This window comes from Alosa pseudoharengus, unplaced genomic scaffold, assembly GCF_046254945.1.
Source record: "Alosa pseudoharengus isolate Yale_2024_CS ecotype anadromous, Long Island Sound unplaced genomic scaffold, YU_APseudo_1.1 YU_APseudo_1.1_scf_17, whole genome shotgun sequence".
NCBI classification, from domain to species: domain Eukaryota; kingdom Metazoa; phylum Chordata; class Actinopteri; order Clupeiformes; family Clupeidae; genus Alosa; species Alosa pseudoharengus.
Window position 1 is genome coordinate 25,395,664 of NW_027468640.1, and position 22,084 is coordinate 25,417,747.

At 42.0% G+C, this 22,084-nt stretch overlaps 1 protein-coding gene across 1 annotated transcript; it reads right to left on the reverse strand.

Moving 5' to 3' along the window:
- Positions 1 to 5,586: 5,586 nt before the first annotated feature.
- Positions 5,587 to 8,935, reverse strand: arl2 (ADP-ribosylation factor-like 2). Its single transcript, XM_076289074.1, has 5 exons — positions 8,719 to 8,935; positions 8,458 to 8,568; positions 8,120 to 8,282; positions 6,256 to 6,336; positions 5,587 to 6,097 (listed from the first exon to the last, which is right to left on the reverse strand). The coding sequence occupies exons 1-5, from the start codon at positions 8,781 to 8,783 to the stop codon at positions 5,963 to 5,965; spliced, it is 555 nt and encodes a 184-aa protein (XP_076145189.1). The 5' UTR covers positions 8,784 to 8,935; the 3' UTR covers positions 5,587 to 5,962.
- Between the last annotated feature and the right edge of the window lie 13,149 nt (positions 8,936 to 22,084).

The window sequence follows — 22,084 nt, forward strand, 5'->3', positions numbered from 1 at the left end:
GGAGGTGCAAATTCCTTTCTTTGGTTATTTCCGCGATTCACATTAACTGCTATCACGTATTGTCGCCACATTTGATCACGTTTTGCCTGCATGGATGCGCGATTGAGTGCGCATCTAAATATAATATGCAAGATGCAACAATCATTTCTAAGAGGCCTACACACGGTAATTTCTGGCATTACTACTAGCATATGAATGCATTATTTATGTTGAAAGACGTGAAAGAAATGACACAGGCTTGCACAAATTCATCATTTAAAATAAAACGTTTCACTTTCGCTATCATTGCGAGAATAGGCTACAATATGGAAAATGTTCCCTTTCAGTCTGATCGGCTCCAAACATGTATGGGATTTCCTTAGCCTGTGCTACACCTTTCCAAGAAGTTTTGTGAAAATTGTTCCGGTAGCTTTTGCGATATTGTTGACAGCCCTACCTCACCGCAGTAGGGTGCAGTAAATGGAAGCTTTTGATAGCGAACGCCACTAACGAAAAACGGAAAATCACCAGGACAAACCACTCAGGGGTGTAGACTACTCTGGAACCATAGGTCACTAATTTGTGCGTTATTTACGTTTGATTACATTTCAGATACGTGTTGGTTTCCTGTAGGCCTAGTATAGCGCTTTATTCTTTCTTTATTCTTTCTTTATTTTCCGAATATTGGGGGGGACATTTTGGTCATATTTGAATATTGGGGGGGACACGTCCCCCTCAATGTCTATGGTGACTACGGCCCTGTACAATACCCTATTGGTCTTCCTGATTGCACAACTCAAAGTCTTCAATATGTTCAGAATTCTGTAATGTAAATATACCTACTAAATGTAAATACCTGTTTTATATATACACTTGTCACTAGTAGAAGCCAGAGCTGAAAGTTATTTAAACTCATAAGGCCTTAAATGGCCTTGCACTGCATTATTTATCTTAGCTTCATTAGCCCATACACACCAACACACTTTGTTCTCTTAGTCGTTCCATCTGGCAAGAAAAATCAGAGTGTTTGCTTTCAGTGCACCCTATCTTTGGAATGCCCTTCCATTACATGTAAGGCACTGTTGAGGATTTTATTTTTATTTGATTTAAAAAAAAAAATGTACCCCCAAAATATGACCTGAAATTAAAATCCATCACCTTTATAGTATCCGTTTAGATTATTTATATAGATAAAGTTGACTTGACTAAAAGTATCTAAACGGATACTATAAAGGTGATTGATTTTAATTTCAGGTCATATTTTGGGGGTACATTTTTTTTTCTATTAAGTTCACCCCTTAGGCCTACTCTGAGTTAACTTACCCAGGTTTGTCACTAAACCACGTAGGCTACTTGGAATACCCCCCATGTTGCATGGTGATACTGCACTATTAAACAATAGAAAGATTGATAGATTGATTAATGTTTACCATTTCATGGGGAAAGAAACATTACATATTGAACCAGTATTATATACTGAACTAATATAGCCTCCAGGTGTTTCTCAGGTTTGCTTTATTCAACCCTCTCCATCAGGAAAGGTCAGCAGCACCTAACTAATACACAGACCAGTGGGATACTGCTGCTCATATTTGATTGTAAGAAAACAAACATGATGCACATATATGTTGCACAATGTTTCAATGATATGCTCTATGCCCCCACAAGTTAGTGGATATGCTTCTGGTTGTACCTGCTGTAGGCTATATAATACTGCCAATTATTTTCCTCCTGCTTGATCTTGTTTATTGCAAGAGCAATGACGTCAGTCAGCCAACCTGTCTTGCTGTTTTACTTTTGTACCTCTGTTTACAATGCAACCAAGGTAAAATATTAAATATCTAACTTTCTTTTTAGCCAGCCTGCCACGAAATATTGATAAACAGGCTAATGGTAACGGTAACTGGCCATGCTGTCAGGCCTACATAAAGTGCACATACTGTGGTGTAAAGAGCTGGCTCTGTAATTGGAAGTACACTTGAACCCCTAGTGTTAGTTGTTGAGAGAAGGATGTTGCAAAAGTCCCTTAACATTATAGACAACACATCACATTCACTGAACGAACTACTGGTCAAACAACAGAGTGTTTTCAGCTGGAGGTTGCTCTAACTTCGCTGTAACAAGGACCGCTATAGAAAATCATTCCTGCCCACTGCCATAACTATTTACAACTCCCCATTTGTGCCGTGAGAGAAAATATTATGCCGAAAGACAATGCAGTTTAAAACCTCTTTAACAGAGACTATCCAATTGTATTATTATTTTTTTTAACTTGTATGTATATTTATGTGTGATATATGTTTATATTATTAATTGCTGCTGTAACACTATAATTTCCCTCTGGGGATGAATCAAGTAATCTATCTATGTTGATTTCAGACACCAACCCATTCTGTTTTGATAATGGTACTACCAAAGACTCTAGAACGTTTGCTGATGTTACAAAGATTTTAGAATAGCCTACTCTGCTTGTTGTGTAACTATAGTAACCATACCAAAAATGCACATTTGAATTTTGAAAAAGTTCTCACGCACAATGCACGCTTTCCCCACAAGTCAGTAACCTTAGCATTATCAAGGCATTCATTTGAAAGACCATTACTTTTCTTACGACAAAAGCTATGGCTTATGGACTCCACTGTCTTGCTGTTTTACTTTTGTACCTCTGTTTACAATGCAACCAAGGTAAAACATTCAATATCTAACTTTCTTTTTAGCCAGCCTGCCACAAAATATTGATAAACAGGCTAATGGTAGCAACGGTTGTCAGTCAGCCAACCTAGAAGCTACCTATTAAGTATTTCATTGGGGGGGGTTATTTATGTTAATTAACTGACGTGAAAAAAGTTGTTTTGTAACATTTATCGTAAACTTAAAGTTATTGTATTTTATGGTCTTCATTAATGTAATGTGACTGGCTGAAGTTAGCCAATGTTAAGTTAATGGTTAACGTTACCCTATGGTATTTTATGTGGTGGAGCTAGAAGCTATGCTAGCAAAATTGATAGCGTTCAGGGGAGGGTGTTCAGTCTAAAATGAAAGAGGTGATATACTGAAACAAACCATTATTACTACAGCCCTGTTACTACAATATTAAACTAATAATGTTCCAATTGTTTAGTCTCCTGGCAATTAAATATGGGCCTGGTAGTGCTAGCCTTGGACGTATTAGTGCTAACTTACAACTCAGATAGATTTTGTAGCAGCCTGTTATTAAGTCTTCTACAGTTTCTCATGTTGATTCTCAGCCAGTGGTAACATTTACTAATGTTGCCTTATAGATTTTTAAATATTGATACCGTTGTCTTTTTAGGGACAGCAAGGCCTCTTCCAGAATACATAGGCCTGGGCCTATCAGAGCAGTCTGATTGGAAAATCTTGTCACCATCATCTTTCATTGTGGATGCAGCCAGTGCTCTCGGTAAAAGCACAACTAAACAGACTGATGACGAGCAAGACAGGGATTCAGTCTTAACTTTCGAGGAAGCCGGTGGTTACAGTGGTCACATTGAAGGTCTGTTTGATGACTTGGAATTATCAGGGGAGTTTAGTGGCGATGATGACTTGGAATTATCAGGGGAGTTTAGTGGCGATGGCGTCTTACAAGATAATGCCAGCCAAATAGATTCACCATCAGAGTTGTTTCCTCCCACCGATGAAGTTTTGTTTTCTGATGATTTGGCCTGGGACATAACCAGTAAGGATGTGGTGGACCAGCTTTTTTTTACTTTTCAAACTTTTTCAGGCGGAGAAAAGAGACTTGAACAGGCTCTTTGGGCTGAGTTCTTGGACTCTAGTTCAGGTGCAAGCAGCCAAAGTGATATTGAGATTGTGGATATTGAGGGGTCAGGCGAGATTGAAGATGACGCTGCTGCATCGTACACTGAGATGACTGACGCCTTTTACAGAGACGAAACCGCCCATGTCATCTCTGAATCTGTGCCAACAGCTCGAGGTGACGATTCTACAGTGAAGACCTCCCCTATAGATGAGATTACTGAATCTCTCCTTTTGGTCCCCACCACAACCGCACAACCTCAAGGAGATTGCTTAGGTCAATGTGACGATTCTACAGTGGAGACCTCACCTATAGATTTGATTACTGAATCTCTCCTTTTGGTCCCCACCACAACCTCACCTATAGATGAGATTACTGAATCTCTCTTTTTGGTCCCCACCACAACCGCACAACCTCAAGGGGATTGCTTAGGCCAATGTGACGATTCTACAGTGAAGACCTCACCTATAGTTGAGATTACTGAATCTCTCCTTTTGGTTGCCATCACAACTACAGAACCCAAAACACAAATATCTCCCCCAGCTTCTTGGAGTGCCATCAAAGATTATGTGGACTCTTCAGCATCAGTTGATGGTTCAGATCTTGACACTGATGATTTAGATGAGAATACACCTACTGTTGCTGAAACTCAAATTACTTTTCAAGGTGCGATTATACTAGACACTACTATATTAGACATACAAGATGTACCAGCTGAGTGGAATAGCACCATACCTGTACCAGGTGCATAAAGCAGATGTTGGAAGTTGAACTCCTCCCAGATGACTCATCACTATGGTGGCACAGGCTAGCATTTATGGCCAGGATGATGAATAATTAGTAGATGATGTCAGGGCACCATTAAAATTTGTGACTTAGATTCTAGTAATCATGTGAAGGATTGTTTGCAGTTTGAGTTAAGGATTTAAAGAATAAAACAGAGAAATCTAAGAATAAGTTTACATGAAACAGAATTGTGAAAATGTTTGCTGTTTTAGGTTTTGAAGTGGTGTCTAAAAAAAAAAAAAAAATGTTAGGTCGCCACCTTGTGGCAAAAAAATGTCATGGTCAGACGACATCTACAAACTGCTGATTAATATTTCTGCAGCAACTATAATGACTAGACTGTAATCAGTATTTCAGGCAAATAATATTGTCTACAATATTAGTACCTGTAGTAAAATCAATATAAGCTATAGCATTTCACAATCATATTTTCAGTGACCAGTGTCCAAGATTGCAGAGATGTGTATGCACTATGATACATGTTGAGTTTAACATTTTCAGAATTTGTGCTGCAAGTATCAAACTTGTAACCTGTATTTAATTTAAAATTTCTGTGTGCTCCATTTACCAGCCTGGGTTTTCTGTGATCAAAATAATAATAATAATACATTTTATTTATAAGCCTTTCAACTCATCCAAGGCCACTAAAATTAGTAAAAGTGCAATTGAAAATGCCAATTTTATCACTTCAGATGTTTGGTTAGGACCAATAACTAGGCTATACTTATACATTTCTTTCAAATACCCATCAAAATACTTGTTCTTTCTTTAAGAGCTCAATATTGAGTTTGCGATGCACCGAAATTATGTGTTCATTGGTTACATTATTATTATTTTTATTGTTCACTGTTAAATTTAGCTATTGTATTGTTTTTTATTTGTATGTCGCTTTAGACAAAAGCATCTGCCAAATCCCATAACCATTATAAGTATAATATGTAGGCTATGTAAAGCCCACATCAGAGTTGTTTGCTATGAGACTCATTCTTCTGCAGGTTCATTCAAGCCAATTAACTATGGTTACCTAAATGTTTGGAGAGAACTTAACATTTTAGTCTGTTTTATTAGTGTAAAACAAGCAAATGTCCACGTATTTCTCCAAAAAAGAGGGAATGTCTTGGCCTGAAAGAAAGGTGTCACACAACCACTCTATCAAACTCCCTCATTTCTCCAGCCATTGTTCAACGGGTTGATAACAAAGTTGATGAACTGTTTGTACAATTATGACATGTAGCGATACATGTAGGGATTTCTTTACATTTCATGACATGAACATCAGATCAGCACTGTGTAAAAGTAAACGTGTTATAATGGAGTATTCTTAATTTGTTTACAGAATGTGTACTGCAAGTGTAACTTCCACTTTGCATTATACATTTCAAGTCCACTTTTGTGGTCTTGTAAAGGCAAATCAATCAGTTAATCTGTGGTGAATATCCGTGCAGCGATATCATCCAGAAGCCAGTCCACCCCCATGAGCAGATTTTCGCCTGTGACGGCACTGCAGCCTATGATGCACCAGTGATGAGTTTTAATATCATCCAACGCCAAAGCCTGTAAAAAGACCAAAGTCAAGGTAAGCCAACTCCTCCAGTCCCTCAAACACTTGCCCTTAGTTAAATAAAAAAAAAGGCCAAAGGCATTATGTTACCCAATCTGATGATGGTGATGATTACCAAACATGTTGGGATTTAGAACACTTGTACCCTCACCTCCTGTATTGCCTCCTTGGACAAAGACCCCGGCAAGTCCTGCTTGTTGGCAAAAACTAGAAGTGTTGCTCCAGCCAGCCTCTGGAAGAAAGTAACAATAGTGAGGCAGGAAAACAGGAGGTTTACTGAGATAAACAAGGATGTTATGGTTGTCCAAGGAGGACAACGATAAAGTAAACAACTGTACTACTACCCACCAGTTTATTTGTGTTAGTTCGGTCTTAACATTTGCCATTGTCTTAGTAAAACATCTAGTTTGCTATCAGCAATCTGCTATTCAGAGCAGCCTTTTAAATGATCTAATAAGCCTATTTCACAGTGTCCAGAGGGGTATTTCACAAAGGCAGAATTAAGACATCCAAGATAAGTGATAAAGCGAGGTTTGACATAGCGTTGTCTGGTCATCCTAGCTCAACTCGTTTCACTAATGCCAATCCAGGATGAGTAGGAGCGACTATGTCAAGCCAGGTGTATGTAATTCAGGATGTGTGCGCGTTCTTGTTTCTGCTCCAAAGTGCCCACGGTTGGAATAAAAAAGATGCGGAAAATAGCGTCATTCACACAAAGTGAACAACCGCTTTTGATATAGACTAACAATGAAGTAAAGTTATCCTTTTTGGAATGGGGAATAATGGCTATTTCTGTAAAACAGCAGAAGTAGGCGTGGTAGACCAACTGAATGCAAATTTACGTATGCACCCACGTGTGAGTGCTTCCTTGTCTCGGCACGCAACATCATTAAGAAAGCGCTTGCCACTGCACATAGTATGATTTAATATTATAGTTGAAAATACCTTCGAAAACTTGCCCCTCTACTTCCAATCAACTACAGTAGGCTCATTCATTCATCAAACGTCTATCAATAAAATAAGCAAACAATGAGTAGGCTACCTAGGCCTATGTTAATAATTATAAGGCTATCACAATTGAAATAATAACCATATGGTAGTAGGCAGACAATCTGTTTTGTTTTGCGAACAAATACATTTATCAAATAGTTTATAAATGTAATAAAGCTCCTTAAAAATTAGCACAGAGGTCTGATGTGAATGACAGCTAGCTGAACCAATAAGACAACATAATTACCATTAGAATGAACTTAGCTTGGCTGTTAGCCTGGTCGGGACCAGGATAGGTGCAGAGAATAAATCCCCATGGTAACTTATGTGCCATCTCTTTTGTGAAACCAAGTCAAGGCTAAATTCATCCAGGATAACCTAAAAATCCCAGCTTAATCCCTTATCTAGGTTTTGTGAAATACCCCTCAGGTGTCCGGCCTTGTTGATGTTAATGATGCCTTAATTGGCAGGGTAAAACGTCTTCCTGCTTTTGTCTTTCCTGTGGACTTTTCTTTTGCTGTCTATGGGACTGTGTTGTTCCACAGGAAGTTGATTTACACAGCAGCCCCATCTTGTGAAATGGGCTAATTATCTGTGATTGTTGGTCTATAAAAGCTTCAGTTCCTCCTTATGAGAGAGCATGAGGGTCATACAGGGGAAAGGGACCCACAAAGCAATTTGCAGCAGATCTGCTGTAGCACCTTAGGCTTTTAAACCCCAGAATTGCATAATATGTGGATATGTAAGACAAACGAAAGAAACAACATGGGTTTATTTTGAGTTTGCCATTTGGGATGGTGAGATTTCTGGGATGGCTTTGTTTGCCATGGGAAATTACTATATTTAAATAGGCTGATATCCCACTACAAGTGATTTATTTCAACTGTACAATATGCTCCACACTGTATTTTTTTTAAAGGAGACCAAAACAGCAATACAACAGGTGGGTGTGACAGAGAGAAGACGGAGCAGGGAAGTAGGCTCTCTGAGTGTAAACTTAGATGGTGTATGACCATTAATAATACCTCTTCCAGCAGCAAAGAACTCAGCTCTTTTTTGCAGTCATCTAGCCGGAGTCTGTCAGCACTGTCCACAACCCAGACCAGGCCATCAGTGCTCTCAAAGTAATTTCTCCAGTATGATCGCAAAGATTTCTGTCCTCCTACATCCCAGATGTTCAGTTTAAACCTGGAGAAACAGCTTCTCATAATAAGGGTCACTGTCGTTCAATTATGGGACACCTATCCAATTATTTTAACAATGCAGACTGACACGACTACATGTCCCAGACTAGCTTACAGCTACAGTAATGTTCTATAATGTTATATCAGAAAAGCATCAACAAACAGCGATTCAAAATTACCCTCTATGTTCTAGCGTCTTTATGTTGAATCCCAGTGTTGGTGATATCGTGCTGACATCTTCGCCATTGAATTTTTTCAGAATAGTTGTTTTCCCCGCATTATCCAGTCCGCTGAAAACACGGTTAAGTATCACTTTGCTTTTAAGTATTTTGACAAAACAATAAGCAGCAAAACCCAAGCAAATAACGATTCAATTATTATTACCATAGCTAGCGAACACACATTCCGACTGAGATAACTGTCAGCAGCATGAAGGATACAGCATGAGCAACCGCATCTCGCGTTCCTTGTGTTTCATTTTCTTCAGTATCGTTAACAACCCCATCGTAACAGCCTTATTATTTAAATGTGCAAAGAAAATATCATTAATACATTAACTTAACCCTTCTTTACGAACATGCAATCATTCCTCATGTTCTAGCATGTACTTATACACTAGCTAGCTGTAGCCATGTCGCACCGCCTTTGTTACCAGGAAGTCAGTTATACATGGGTCCTCCCATCACACCAATCATTGGCCAATTTCTTAAGAGTTTGGGCGCGGCAGAGGAAATGATTGGATCATAACATCGTCATTCAAGTCGTTTTGACTGACTGCCGTGAGGAAGGTGCTCGCAGTTTCTCTTCAATAAAGCAAAACTACGCCCTCTGCGGGTGTGTCGTACAATTGAACTATTATGGTTTAGGGAAATTAGCAACAATGATGCAATAGGCCATAGTTCTGTAGTCAAAAACAAATTGACAACAGTAGATCCATTCAATATTGTTAGACCTAAAATACAGTCCTTTGCACAATTGTACAGTAGTTTAATGCAATAGTGAATAGCCTATATGGATATTACCGTTTGATTGTTCTGTCAAAGTGATAGCCTACTGTTTTCAGTCCTGTCCATTTTGTCCATCAAAATAAGAAAAAGTGCATTGTTTAAGAATCTAATGCAAAAGGAGATTTTTTCAATGATCAATCCATAGACACAATGTAAAATGACAAGATGAACTTATAACAAATACGACTGCAAAATCAGAAATTCAATAGGTTTGCACCCATACCATTAGTGAACAGCATCTTCGGGTGTTTTTGTCATCATGTGACAGAATGCTAGTAAAGTGAGTCAAGTCAGTGAGTTAAGTTGCTGTGATTAGCATGGCAGGGAACTCTGGGATTAGGCCAACATTTCTAATATATGATGGGATCTAGGAAAAATCCATCACGTGGTGAAATAAAAAAAAAAAAAACTTTTTCATCTCTGGTGAAATTTCACCAACTTAAGATTCTGATACCATCATGGATGCCATATTTGCAAAATTCTGGATTTCACCAGGTGATGGGTTTTCCCAGCTCCCATCACATGCCATCTCACCTGAATTTATTCAGTATAATTTTGTATTTTAACTGGTGTGCCAGTAAAATGGGCTCTCCCTATCATTTTATGGAAAGTGCAGGGAGAAATGTATAATGCCATTGTTGTTGATTAACTGTCTCTAAACTCAACTGAACAGTTTGCAGATGCTTTATGTGAACTGACTTTTACCGTATTTTCCGGACTATAAGTCACACTTTTTTTCATAGTTTGGCTGGCCCTGCGACTTATGGTCAGGTGCGACTTATATATGAAAAGATATATAATTGAACATGTTTTTAAATGTTAATTCATATTAACTGACATGAACCCTACATGAAAAATAACTGTCTAGCTGCGAGAGAGCGCTCTCAAATGCACAAGTGCTGTGCACTTTCAGTCAGAGATTAGGTAGCCCTATGCCTGAAGCACATGTGTGTACCTAAAGCCTCAAATTATGGCCGGGCCTCAGATTCTGACAAATAAAGGCCAGTAATAATTTTGTTTCAATTTAACTCATGAAAGAGCTCTTAATATTTTATTTTGTTGGTTGGTTTAATATTGTTGCCAATGAAAAGTCATTGTCTTACACCACGAGTCTCCAACACGTTGCTCTCAAGCTACCAGTTGCATGCCGCCTTCTGAGCTTGCCAGAGGCTGAAGCAGTAACCTACATTTAAACACAATTGTTGCTGCAGAATAAAAGAAATAACTAAATTTAGGCTATCGTAGACCTCTTTGGCTATACGGAATAAGGTTTCCATTTCAGCACAACACACGTCCCATGAATAAATGAAAGCGGATGCCTTATCTTGCAATAAGCGGATGGAAATCCCAACACCCTTTCATGAACCATCAAATACCCCACAGATTTCAGTGGTCATCAGTCCCGATATTTAGCAATATCAAACAGTACAAGCCATGCCCCAAATAAAGGTGCTGTGCTTTGCGCAGCCTAAATAAAAGACCCATAATTTTAGGATTTACGATAGTCTGTCTCCTAAACATTCCTCACCCGTTATCTAGACATGCATGAAACCATTTGAAAACAAAACTCACTGCCATGTAGGCTAATATTTGATCACTGTTTTGCTACTAATTATCTTTCAATTCTCTGATTGAACAGACCAATCTGTGAGTGCATTTGAATTTGCTCTGCATATCCATCTACCACCATTTCAAGGCGATTTCTCAATTCAGAATAGGTCTGGTGTCAGCCAGGCTACCATTCTCTCATTTTTCTTCCTGGAATTTCGCATTCACATACCTACACCCACTCTGTCATTATCCATGTTTTTCTGTATTTCCCCTCAGTACAACAGCTGACATCTGTTCATAGTGGGAGATGATACCTTTGTCTGTAACTCTCCAACAGTGGTTCTTAAATCCAACACCGTATGGCTGGCTTCATATCTTCATATTTCACTATATGGCTCTGTAATAAAAAAAATTCTAAACCTATGCTAAAAATTAGAACATTCAACTTTCAGTCGCACAGGAGAGAAGTAACCGTATTCTCTGAATAAAAACCTCAAAGGCAGTCTGAGGGAAAGTCCATGGGAAAACTATATAGGCCTAAAAGAGGAAACCTTCTGAAAAAAAAAAAAACAATGACAACTGACATTGAGCACAGCACAATTCAAGAACCAGATTCAAAATGGCTTCACTTGTCTCCACTAAAGTACAAAGTGGCTCGGTCCATTTATTTTACTGTCGATGCTTCCGACACCATTTTCACAAACAAGCCAAATAGGTGCCACATTTCTGCAACCAACAAAGTACGTTTTCTGTCTGGATTAATGTGTGTAGGTGTGAAGGACACTGTACAATATGTTAAACCGTACATACAGACAGACATTACAACACACAGGGGACATTGTACAAATTGTACATACATACAGACAGAGGCACAGACACAGATGACACTGCACACCAGACAACAAGAATATACAGACATTGTCTGCCAGGAGTTTTCCCAAAAAGCACTTCAGACCATGAGACTCTCAGACCATGAGAAGTAAAATCATCTGGTCTGATGAAGCGAAGACTGAACTATTTGGCCCTAATTCCCAACGTTGTGTGTGGAAGAAACCAGGCACTGAGCTGCACTGATGTTTGTGTCAGGGCAGACAGGATAGGCCCCAAGCGCAAGACTCTTTCAAACAACACCATTTTATTAACTATACAAACTATACTTACAAGACTTCCAACATGACAAACAGAGAGACAAACCGACAAAGGACAGAGGAACGGGGGTAGAAATACACAGACTAATTAACAAGACCAACAAGACAATAACAGGGAACAGGTGCTAGCAGAAACGGAGGGAAACTAACGAGACAGGAAATGCAGACCATATAAGGAGATGGGCAGGGACGAAGACAGATGAAAGACAGGTATACACAGAGCACATGGGGAACAGCCAAAGTAGGCAAACACAGGACAACATACAAAATGGCCACCAGGGTGGCACAAAGTCAGTCAGTCCCTGCAGGATCCTGGCAGTTTGTCCTTCTTTATGCTTCTCTCATCCTTTCAAAGGAACTCTGGATGTCATTCATAGTGATCATTGGGTCCTTGGTTACCTGTCTGACCAAGGCCCTTCATCCCAGATTATTCAGTTTGGCTGAGCGGCCAGATCTATACTGTTGGTTGTTCCAAACTTTTCCATTTGAGAATAATGGAGGCTACTGTGCTCTTGGGCACTTTCAATGCTGTAGAAAATGTCTTGTATCCTTCCCCAGATCTGTGTCTTTCACATTGCACCTTTTCTGCTTTTTTGCACTTCTGGTTAGACACAAACTGCATTTCGTTGTCTCTGTACTTGTACTCTGCACAATGACAAAAAAGTTGAATCTAATCTAATCTAAAATGGATTTGGATCAATGGATCATGGAATGGATCAATCTACACATAATACTCCAACACTACAATAAACAGGTGTTTGGAGTGTTTTTATTTGTACATTTATAAATAATAAAAGACTGAAATATTCATTTTACAGGTCACAGAATTCATAGTTTACCCACCTCTTATTTTACCACTACACCCCTGATATGATAGGAAGCATACAGAGGCCATGAGAGTCCATCTTTGGTTTTCACTCTGATATACACCATCAACTGTGAGACCTTATATAAAGAGATGTGTGCCTTCCCTAATAATGTCCAGTGAATTACAGTAATTTAGGCACAGGTAGACTCCAGTCAAATTGTAGAAGTATCTCAAGGACCATTGTTATAAGTAGGATACCAGAACTCAGTTACAAGCAAGTTCATAACAAAGGGTCTGAATACTTATGTAAAATGAATATTTCAGTCTTTTATTTTTTATAAATTTACAAATAAAAACACTCCAAACACCTGTTTATTGTAGAGTGTTGGAGTATTATGTGTAGATTGATCCATTCCATGATCCATTGATCCAAATCCATTTTAGATTAGATTAGATTCAACTTTTTTGTCATTGTGCAGAGTACAAGTACAGAGACAACGAAATGCAGTTTGTGTCTAACCAGAAGTGCAAAAAAGCAGAAAAGGTGCAATGTGATATACAAAGTAGGTGGTGCATAGACAGGACAAAAGATATAGTGCAGTGTAGACAGTAGTATACAGTTGTTTTCAGAAAGTTTTCAAAGTCAAAGTCAAAGTCTGCTTTATTGTCAATTTCTTCACATGTCAAGACATACAAAGAGATCGAAATTACGTTTCCCACTATCCCACGGTGGAGACAAGACATATTTTACCAATTTGGTCCACAGAGAAAACATAACATTTAAGTAAACAATATAAAAAGTAAATAAGAAGGCACATACAATGAAGAAATAAGAGCAGCAAAATATGGGTTGAAATTGTGCATACAGTAGACAGTCAATATAATAGTGCAAAAGTCAGGCCAATAAATGGCTGAGGTAGTTCTGTTTGACCTAAGTATGCAAGTGGCATAGTGGTGCAAGTTATGTAAGAGCAGCAGAAGTGTGTTCAGAAGTGTTTTCAGGACAACAGGACAAACAACAACAAGTTGCAAAGTGTGCAAGTGTGCAAGTGGAGTAGTGCAAGATCAATTTTCCTCCTTGATCTACCTGGACAGTTGTCTCCGGCTAGACTCTCATGGCCTCTGTATGCTTCCTATCAGGGGTGTAGTGGTAAAATAAGAGGTGGGTAAACTATGAATTCTGTGATCACGGTAAGGAGGACTGTGCCATGTGGTATCAAATTTTCTTAAAAGGCATTCAGTACATGTTTGATGATGGTGGAGGTTATTGTCCAATGTTTATAGCAATACCGTATTAAATGGTTCCTAGAGTGTTGATGAGTGTTCATATGAATGTGGATAATACAGTGTGGTTTTTGAATGTTATAAGTTGCAATTGGTGAATAAACTCTTTTAAGAGGTGTATATACTCTATTTCTGAAATTTCAGAGGTGGATAAACTGCATTTACTTGCGTTTAGCCTCCACTACAGCCCTGCTTCCTATATCTTATATCCTATGTCTACCTTAATTGGCTTTCCAGACCCATCACTCAACAACTTCTGCTCAACCTTAGAACTGCCTAAATGTGCGGGGGAGGGTCTATTGCAGTTTTTCAAAATTGCTAAAACACATTTTTTGAAACCTTCCACCCTTTTCTCAAAACTGTAAACACAAACCCCAAATCTCAAACAACATTCACAAAATCTCTGACAATCTTTGCAAAACTGAACAATCGTCTTAAAACAGTTGTACCTGTGCTCAAAAGCAAACCATGTCTTCAGATCAATCACAAAGCAATCAAAATGAAAAAACCACTGAGCAGTCATTCCATACATCTAAAAATGGAAAACACAGTGTTCAGGGTAGTGCATATAGCTCCAGGAGAAATGTTACAGTAATTGTTTCAGTAACACAGTGGATTCAACATTTACTCTAAATCCAGTAAAAATAAAATATTGAGAATGGGGGTTTGTGTTTACAATTCTGAGAAAATTATGGAAGGTTTCAAAAAATGTGTTTTACTGTAGCAATAGTGAAAAACTGTATACTGGAAAAGACAGGCATTTCAGTACTGAAAATAAGAAGTACATTACAGTCTACAGCCTACAATGCACTCACTGATAGTTTATGTCTGTAACATCGGAGCTGCGCCCTCTGCCGCTGCTGTCACGGGGAGAGCAGTCACAGCGACCACGCCCCCTCCAGAGCCGACCGGGCTCACCGGAGTTTTAAACACCTGAAAGAAATGCCCTAATGAGCCGTAGACTATTTTAGAGACTCTCCTGGCTGGCCTCAGTGTGAGGTATTGTTTGCAACTCGTGTAACGTACTAAGCCGTGATTCTATGTATTTTGGATAATTCGTGTATGACCTAGATTGCTTTCTCGACCGTGATTTTTGTATTTTGTATTTTGGACTGACGCTTTAAATTTTTCTGAACGACCTGTGCATTCGACTTGGACCGTGTTATCTGACCTGCCCTTTTGAATTGTGCTTTGGACACTTTTGCCTGTTTTCCCTGCCTGCCTGTGTACCGAATTTTGGACTGTATTGTCTTTTACGTCTGTGGATCTTCCCTTGTACTGTCGCTTATTAAAACTCCTTTGCTCCTCGCACCTGGGTCCCTTCTGTAGTCGTTACAGAACGTACCTCACCACCCACATGACGGACCCAGCGAGAGTAAGTGCGCTGCTACAGGAATTGGTGGATGTGATGCGGAGATCGCTCTTGGCACCTCCTGGAGGAGGCGCAGGCCACCCGCCCGCTTTGGTCGCCGAGCCGGAGAGATATGATGGTGATCCAGAGAAGTGCAAGGGTTTCCTTATGCAGTGCTCCTCCTCCTGTATCTGGCTCATTATCGTGAACGATTCACCACTGAGCAAGATAAGATTCACTTTGTTCTCTCCCTCCTTTCTGGTCGTGCCCGGGAGTGGGCCACTGCGATGTGGTCAAGGTCATCCGATGCTGAGATCCGAGCAAGACTTCCATTCACGCTTCCGAGAGGTGTTCGATCATCCAGCTGCTGGCCGTGACATCGGCAACCTCCTGTGTGAGCTGCGTCAGGGTTGGCGCACCGCGGCGGACTACGCGCTTCAGTTCCGCACTCTTTCATCTGGCAGCGGATGGAATGACGCCGCCTTGTTGACGCTATATCGCCGGGGCCTGAGTCCGGACCTTCAGACGGAATTGGCCTGCAGGGGTGATAACAGAAACCTGGATTCATATATCCGCATGTCTGTGTCGATTGACAATCTGCTGCGGGAGCGCCGCACATCCCGAACCGTGACCTCTTCAACGACCAGGCCCATTCCGATGACCGGCCACGTACGCCCTCCCGAATCGACCACCGACCCTGAGCCGATGCAACTTGGGCGCGCACCGCTGACTCGAGAGGAACGCCAGCGACGATTCCAACTCCGGCTGTGCCTCTACTGCGGCGCCTCAGGTCACATGCGTCTCCACTGCCCAGTCCGTCCACCTGATCGAGATGGAGATGCTGCAGCTGCAACGGAGGTGAGCGCAAAATTCCTTCACAATGTTTCTCAGAGACAGCTCACTCTTCCGGCTAAGATTATTGTCACATCGATCTCTCACTCTCTTCCAGCATTAATCGACTCCGGCGCTGCTGGAAACTTCATCGACGCAACGTTAGTGATGAAACTGGGAATCCCCATCCAATGCATAGAACCACCACTCACGATTCACGCACTTGACGGCCAGCCTATGGGAACAGGGCAGATCACACACCAAACTATTCCATTACAGCTCATGGTTGGTGCCATCCACACAGAGCAGACACAATTATTAATCACCAATTCCCCCAATGATCGATTAGTGTTAGGCCATCCCTGGCTTCAGCAACATAACCCTGTAATTTCCTGGAGATCTGGCGAAATCATATCCTGGGGCACTGAGTGCTTTACAGCTTGTCTATCACTCCCCTGAAGTTCAACGTCAATCGAAAGTACAGCCACTCTTAATTCTGAGAATGTGCCTTCTGTATACCAGGATTTTGCGGATGTATTTTCTAAGATCAAAGCCACCAAATTGCCACCGCACCGTAAATGGGACTGTGCCATTGAGTTATTGCCGGGCGCCCCATTGCCCCGAAGTCGAGTATACCCGTTAACAATCCCAGAAACGGAAGCTATGGAAGTGTACATCGACGAAGCTATGAGTCAGGGGTTCATTAGACCGTCCACCTCCCCTGCAGCTTCTGGGGTTTTTTTTGTGGAGAAGAAAGACGGCGGTCTAAGGCCCTGTATTGATTATCGGTCCCTTAACTCTAGTACGGTCAAATTCCGCTATCCGCTGCCTTTGATCCCCGCTGCCCTGGAACAGCTGCGCACGGCAAAGATTTTCTCGAAATTGGACCTCCGTAGTGCATATAATTTGATTAGGATCAGACCCGGGGATGAATGGAAGACTGCATTCATTACCAATCAGGGACACTACGAATATTTAGTTATGCCATATGGGCTATCAAACGCTCCCAGTGTCTTCCAATCATTCATGAATGAGATATTCAGAGACATGTTGTCATGATTTACTCACCTGATATCCTTACGCATATCCGATATGTCCGCCAGGTACTCCAACGCCTCCGGGACCACCAGCTGTTTGCGAAGGCTGACAAATGCGAATTCCACAAGACCGATATCGCATTCCTTGGGTACGTGCTGGGACCTGATGGAGTGCGCATGGATGACCGTAAGGTGGCAGCTGTGCAACGGTGGACTGAGCCGCGGACGATCAAGGCACTGCAACAGTTCTTGGGGTTCGCAAACTTCTACCGCCGGTTCGTGAGATGCTTCAGCACAGTGGCGGCGCTGATGACTGCTCTGCTGGGGAAGGGAAAGAAGAGTTTGAAGTGGAACGTTGACGCACAGAGGGCCTTTGATCGCCTGAAGGACCTGTTTTGCTCGGCCCCGATCCTCAGACAGCCAGATCCATCCCGTCCCTTTGTGGTAGAGGTAGACGCCTCTGAAGTAGGGGTGGGAGCCGTCCTATCGCAAAGGCACGGGACTCCAGCGAAATTATTCCCCTGCGCATATTTCTCCCACAAATTATCCCCCGCGGAACAGAATTACGATGTAAGGAATAGGGAACTCCTTGCTATTAAACTGGCACTCGAAGAATGGCGACACTGGCTGGAGGGAGCCTCTCACCCGTTCATTGTGCTCACTGATCACCGCAATCTAGAATACCTGAGGGAGGCGAGGAGATTGAACTCCAGACAAGCGCGATGGGCCTTGTTTTTCACTCGATTTAATTTTGTCGTGACGTACCGTCCAGGATCAAAGAATGGTAAGGCCGATGCTCTTTCTCGGAGATTTAATGCTGAACAGTCACGCGACGCATCTGAGCCCATTCTGCGGCCTGCCTGCGTTGCCGCCCCTGTCAGATGGGAAATTGAGGATGCTATCCGCAACGCGCTACGAGAGGAACCGGCCCCAGACGACACCCCAGCCCAGAAGTCATATGTACCGGCAATCACTCGACCCCAGTTGATGCGATGGGTACACACCTCTCTTGCGTCAGGACATCCCGGCATATCACGGACGATTGAGTTGGTCTCTCGGAAGTACTGGTGGCCTTCCTTACGTGAGGATGTGTAGGATTACGTGATGTCGTGCCCTGTGTGCGCCCAGTCTAAATCACCTCGCCAGTTACCCCAAGGTATGTTGGAACCTTTACCTATACCAAATCGCCCTTGGTCACACATTAGTGTAGACTTTATTACAGACCTACCGCTGTCTAATGGATTCAATACTGTTCTTGTAGTGATTGATCGTTTCTCAAAGATGTGGCGGCTCATTCCCCTCTCTGGTCTCCCGAATGCTGTCGTGATGGCTGAGTGTCTGTTTAACCATGTATTTCGCCTTTATGGAATTCCAGAGGACATTGTGTCGGACAGAGGGCCTCAATTCACTTCTCGCGTGTGGCGAGCCTTTTGTGAACGTCTCCAGGTGTCCATCAGTCTTACGTCGGGCTATCACCCACAAAGCAATGGTCAGACTGAGAGACTGAACCAGGAGATCGGGAGGTATCTCCGACAGTACTGTGGTCGCAACCAAAGTGACTGGAGCAGGTTTCTTAGTTGGGCGGAATATGCGCAAAATTCACACCTCGCTGCGACTAACCCCTTTCCAATGTGTGTTAGGTTATCAGCCCCCATTGTTCCCGTGGGAGACGTCACCTACGGATGTACCAGCCATTGATGACTGGTTCAAGCGGAGCGGCCAAGTCTGGGAATCTGCGAACACACATCTGGGGAGAGCTATCCGCTCGCAAAAACGCTTTGCCGATAGACGCCGCCGTCCCAACTTGAACCTTCAACCAGGGCAACGAGTGTGGTTATCAACACGAGACATACGACTACGCCTTCCATGTCACAAGTTGAGTCCCCGCTACATAGGACCGTTTAAAATATTAAAGAAAATTAATCCTGTCTCTTATCGCCTACAGTTGCCGTCCAGATACTGGATCTCTCCCACCTTTCATGTGTCGCTACTTAAACCAGTGCACTACAGCCCGATGCACCCACCCTCCAAAGCTTCCGGTGCCCCGGCCCCGCTGGTGGTGGGTGGGGAACCTGCCTACTCCGTTCGGGCCATCCTGGACTCTAGAAGGCGCGGGGGGCATCTAGAGTATCTGGTTGACTGGGAGGGGTATGGGCCCGAAGAGCAGTCGTGGGAACGGGCTCGAAACATCCTGGACCCTACGCTGACTGCAGAGTTTCATCGAACGCACCCGAGCCGACCTGCCCCTCGTTGCCGGGGTCGCCCCTCTAGCCAGAGGTCGTCGGGGGTCTCCCGTGGAGAGGGGGGTACTGTAACATCGGAGCTGCGCCCTCTGCCGCTGCTGTCACGGGGAGAGCAGTCACAGCGACCACGCCCCCTCCAGAGCCGACCGGGCTCACCGGAGTTTTAAACACCTGAAAGTAATGCCCTAATGAGCCGTAGACTATTTTAGAGACTCTCCTGGCTGGCCTCAGTGTGAGGTATTGTTTGCAACTCATGTAACGTACTAAGCCGTGATTCTATGTATTTTGGATAATTCGTGTATGACCTAGATTGCTTTCTCGACTGTGATTTTTGTATTTTGGACTGACGCTTTCGATTTTTCTGAACGACCTGTGCATTCGACTTGGACCGTGTTATCCGACCTGCCCTTTTGAATTGTGCTTTGGACACTTTTGCCTGTTTTCCCTGCCTGCCTGTGTACCGAATTTTGGACTGTATTGTCTTTTACGTCTGTGGATCTTCCCTTGTACTGTCGCTTATTAAAACTCCATTGCTCCTTGCACCTGGGTCCCTTCTGTAGTCGTTACAATGTCCATTAATATGAACCAGCACTGTTCAGCAACCTTCCTGGTTGTGTCACATCATTTGAAACAAGTGATCAATTTTGCATTGTTGTTGCATTGTTTGCATCTGTGCTTTATTTGTGTTTACCTTTTGCCATGTGATTACCATTATGCATTATAAAACAGTCTGACACCAACTGATTGCTTTATTGTTTATTGAAGATCATATATATAAATATATATATATATATATATATATATTGGGGCAGCCGTGGCCTACTGGTTAGTGATTCGGACTTGTAACCGGAGGGTTGCTGGTTCGAACACTGACCAGTAGGCAACGGCTGAAGTGCCCTTGAGCAAGGCACCTAACCCCTCACTGCTCCCCGAGCGCTGCTGTTGTTGCAGGCAGCTCACTGCGCCGGGATTAGTGTGTGCTTCACCTCACTGTGTGTTCACTTTGTGCTGAGTGTGTTTCACTAATTCATGGATTGGGATAAATGCAGAGACCAAATTTCCCTCACGGGATCCAAAGTAGTATATATACTATACTATACTTAAAAATAAATAAATATACAATTATCTTGAAAAGCATAATTTGTTATACATTTTAAGCCCATTTTCATCTTTCTTCTTTTTGGGACGTAATTCATATGCTAGTTGAAACATGTAGAACATGTCCAGATTGTCAGAAAAACACAAATTCAGTTGATGCCTCTAATCATCATTGGCAACTGCTCAGCAGTTATGCAAGTGAACTGTGGCTACTGAACCAAATGCTTAAGTGACTTTTTTGATCAGCACAGTAGAATGGCATGCTCTTCCATTTGAACATGTGGAAATGTTCTGCAGTTTTCATTTGACCAGCTTTAAAGTGTAATTCCAGTGAAAATTGACTCCAAGGTGTTTTTCTGCATTAAAACACATCAAATAAGCTGTGGAGACAGTATTTTTCGTTGATCAACCACTACAGAGCTTGCTCCGGTATATGCTATAGCCCCAAATCGCAAACAGTGGATTAGCTAAGGGCCATGAAAAAAAAAAAAAAACGCTTCCCAAAATAGCATTTTTTAACCAGTAATATTGTTCAAAACAGCACCAAGCTTGTTCAAGTTCCTTACACATAAAACAAAGCTGGAATTACACTTTAAGTGTAATCAGTGGGGACAAATGTTCTGCCCGCCCCATTCCCATCAGATGGTGATGTGTAATCCTATTTTTCCTCTGCTGGTAAAACAGGATTACTGTTTGCTGACACTGAGGATCTGATGGAATGTTGCCCGAATCTGACACAACAGTCTGCCATCATTAAACTGTAATAAAGTACCTTAAATCAAACTTTAAAAACAACTGTTATGATTAATAGAAGCACAGGGCAATGGTGTGCCAAGGGCAGCAGATGATACAGAATTTTGTTATACAGGACAGGTGCCAAAATTGAGTTGATAAGGTTTGAAACTTTTCAAGTCTACACTTCCACAACAGATAAGATGATCTGAATTGAACTGATCAGAACATCACCGTGAAGCACATTTTATTACAACCTTGCACTAAAGGTGCTATATAGGCAACATAAAGTTTGATTGATTGATTGATTGATTGATTGATAAGATAAGGTTAACTTTATTGTCCCAGAAGGGAAATTTGTCTTGGGTGTACAGTGCCACTCACAGCTGGTTAACATCCGAGACACTCCAGTGCAACACAACATAACACATAGGAAAACATCACCAATATGGTAGATGAATACATTTGTGAATTACACTACAGTTGGTCACTATCATGGTCACTATTTCTTAAGAAATCCCCAGCATGTGGGTGCCTCCCGTAACACCAACCTCAGTTTTCGCCTCACCGGTCCGCCCGCGTTTCCGTTTGCTTACAGACCAGGCGGTTTAAAATAATCTGAAACTGAAAGTAGGCTACACATCGCGCGCGCGCGCGCGCGCATGCACACACACACACACACACACACCTCGGTCCCCGCAGGCAATGACCACTAT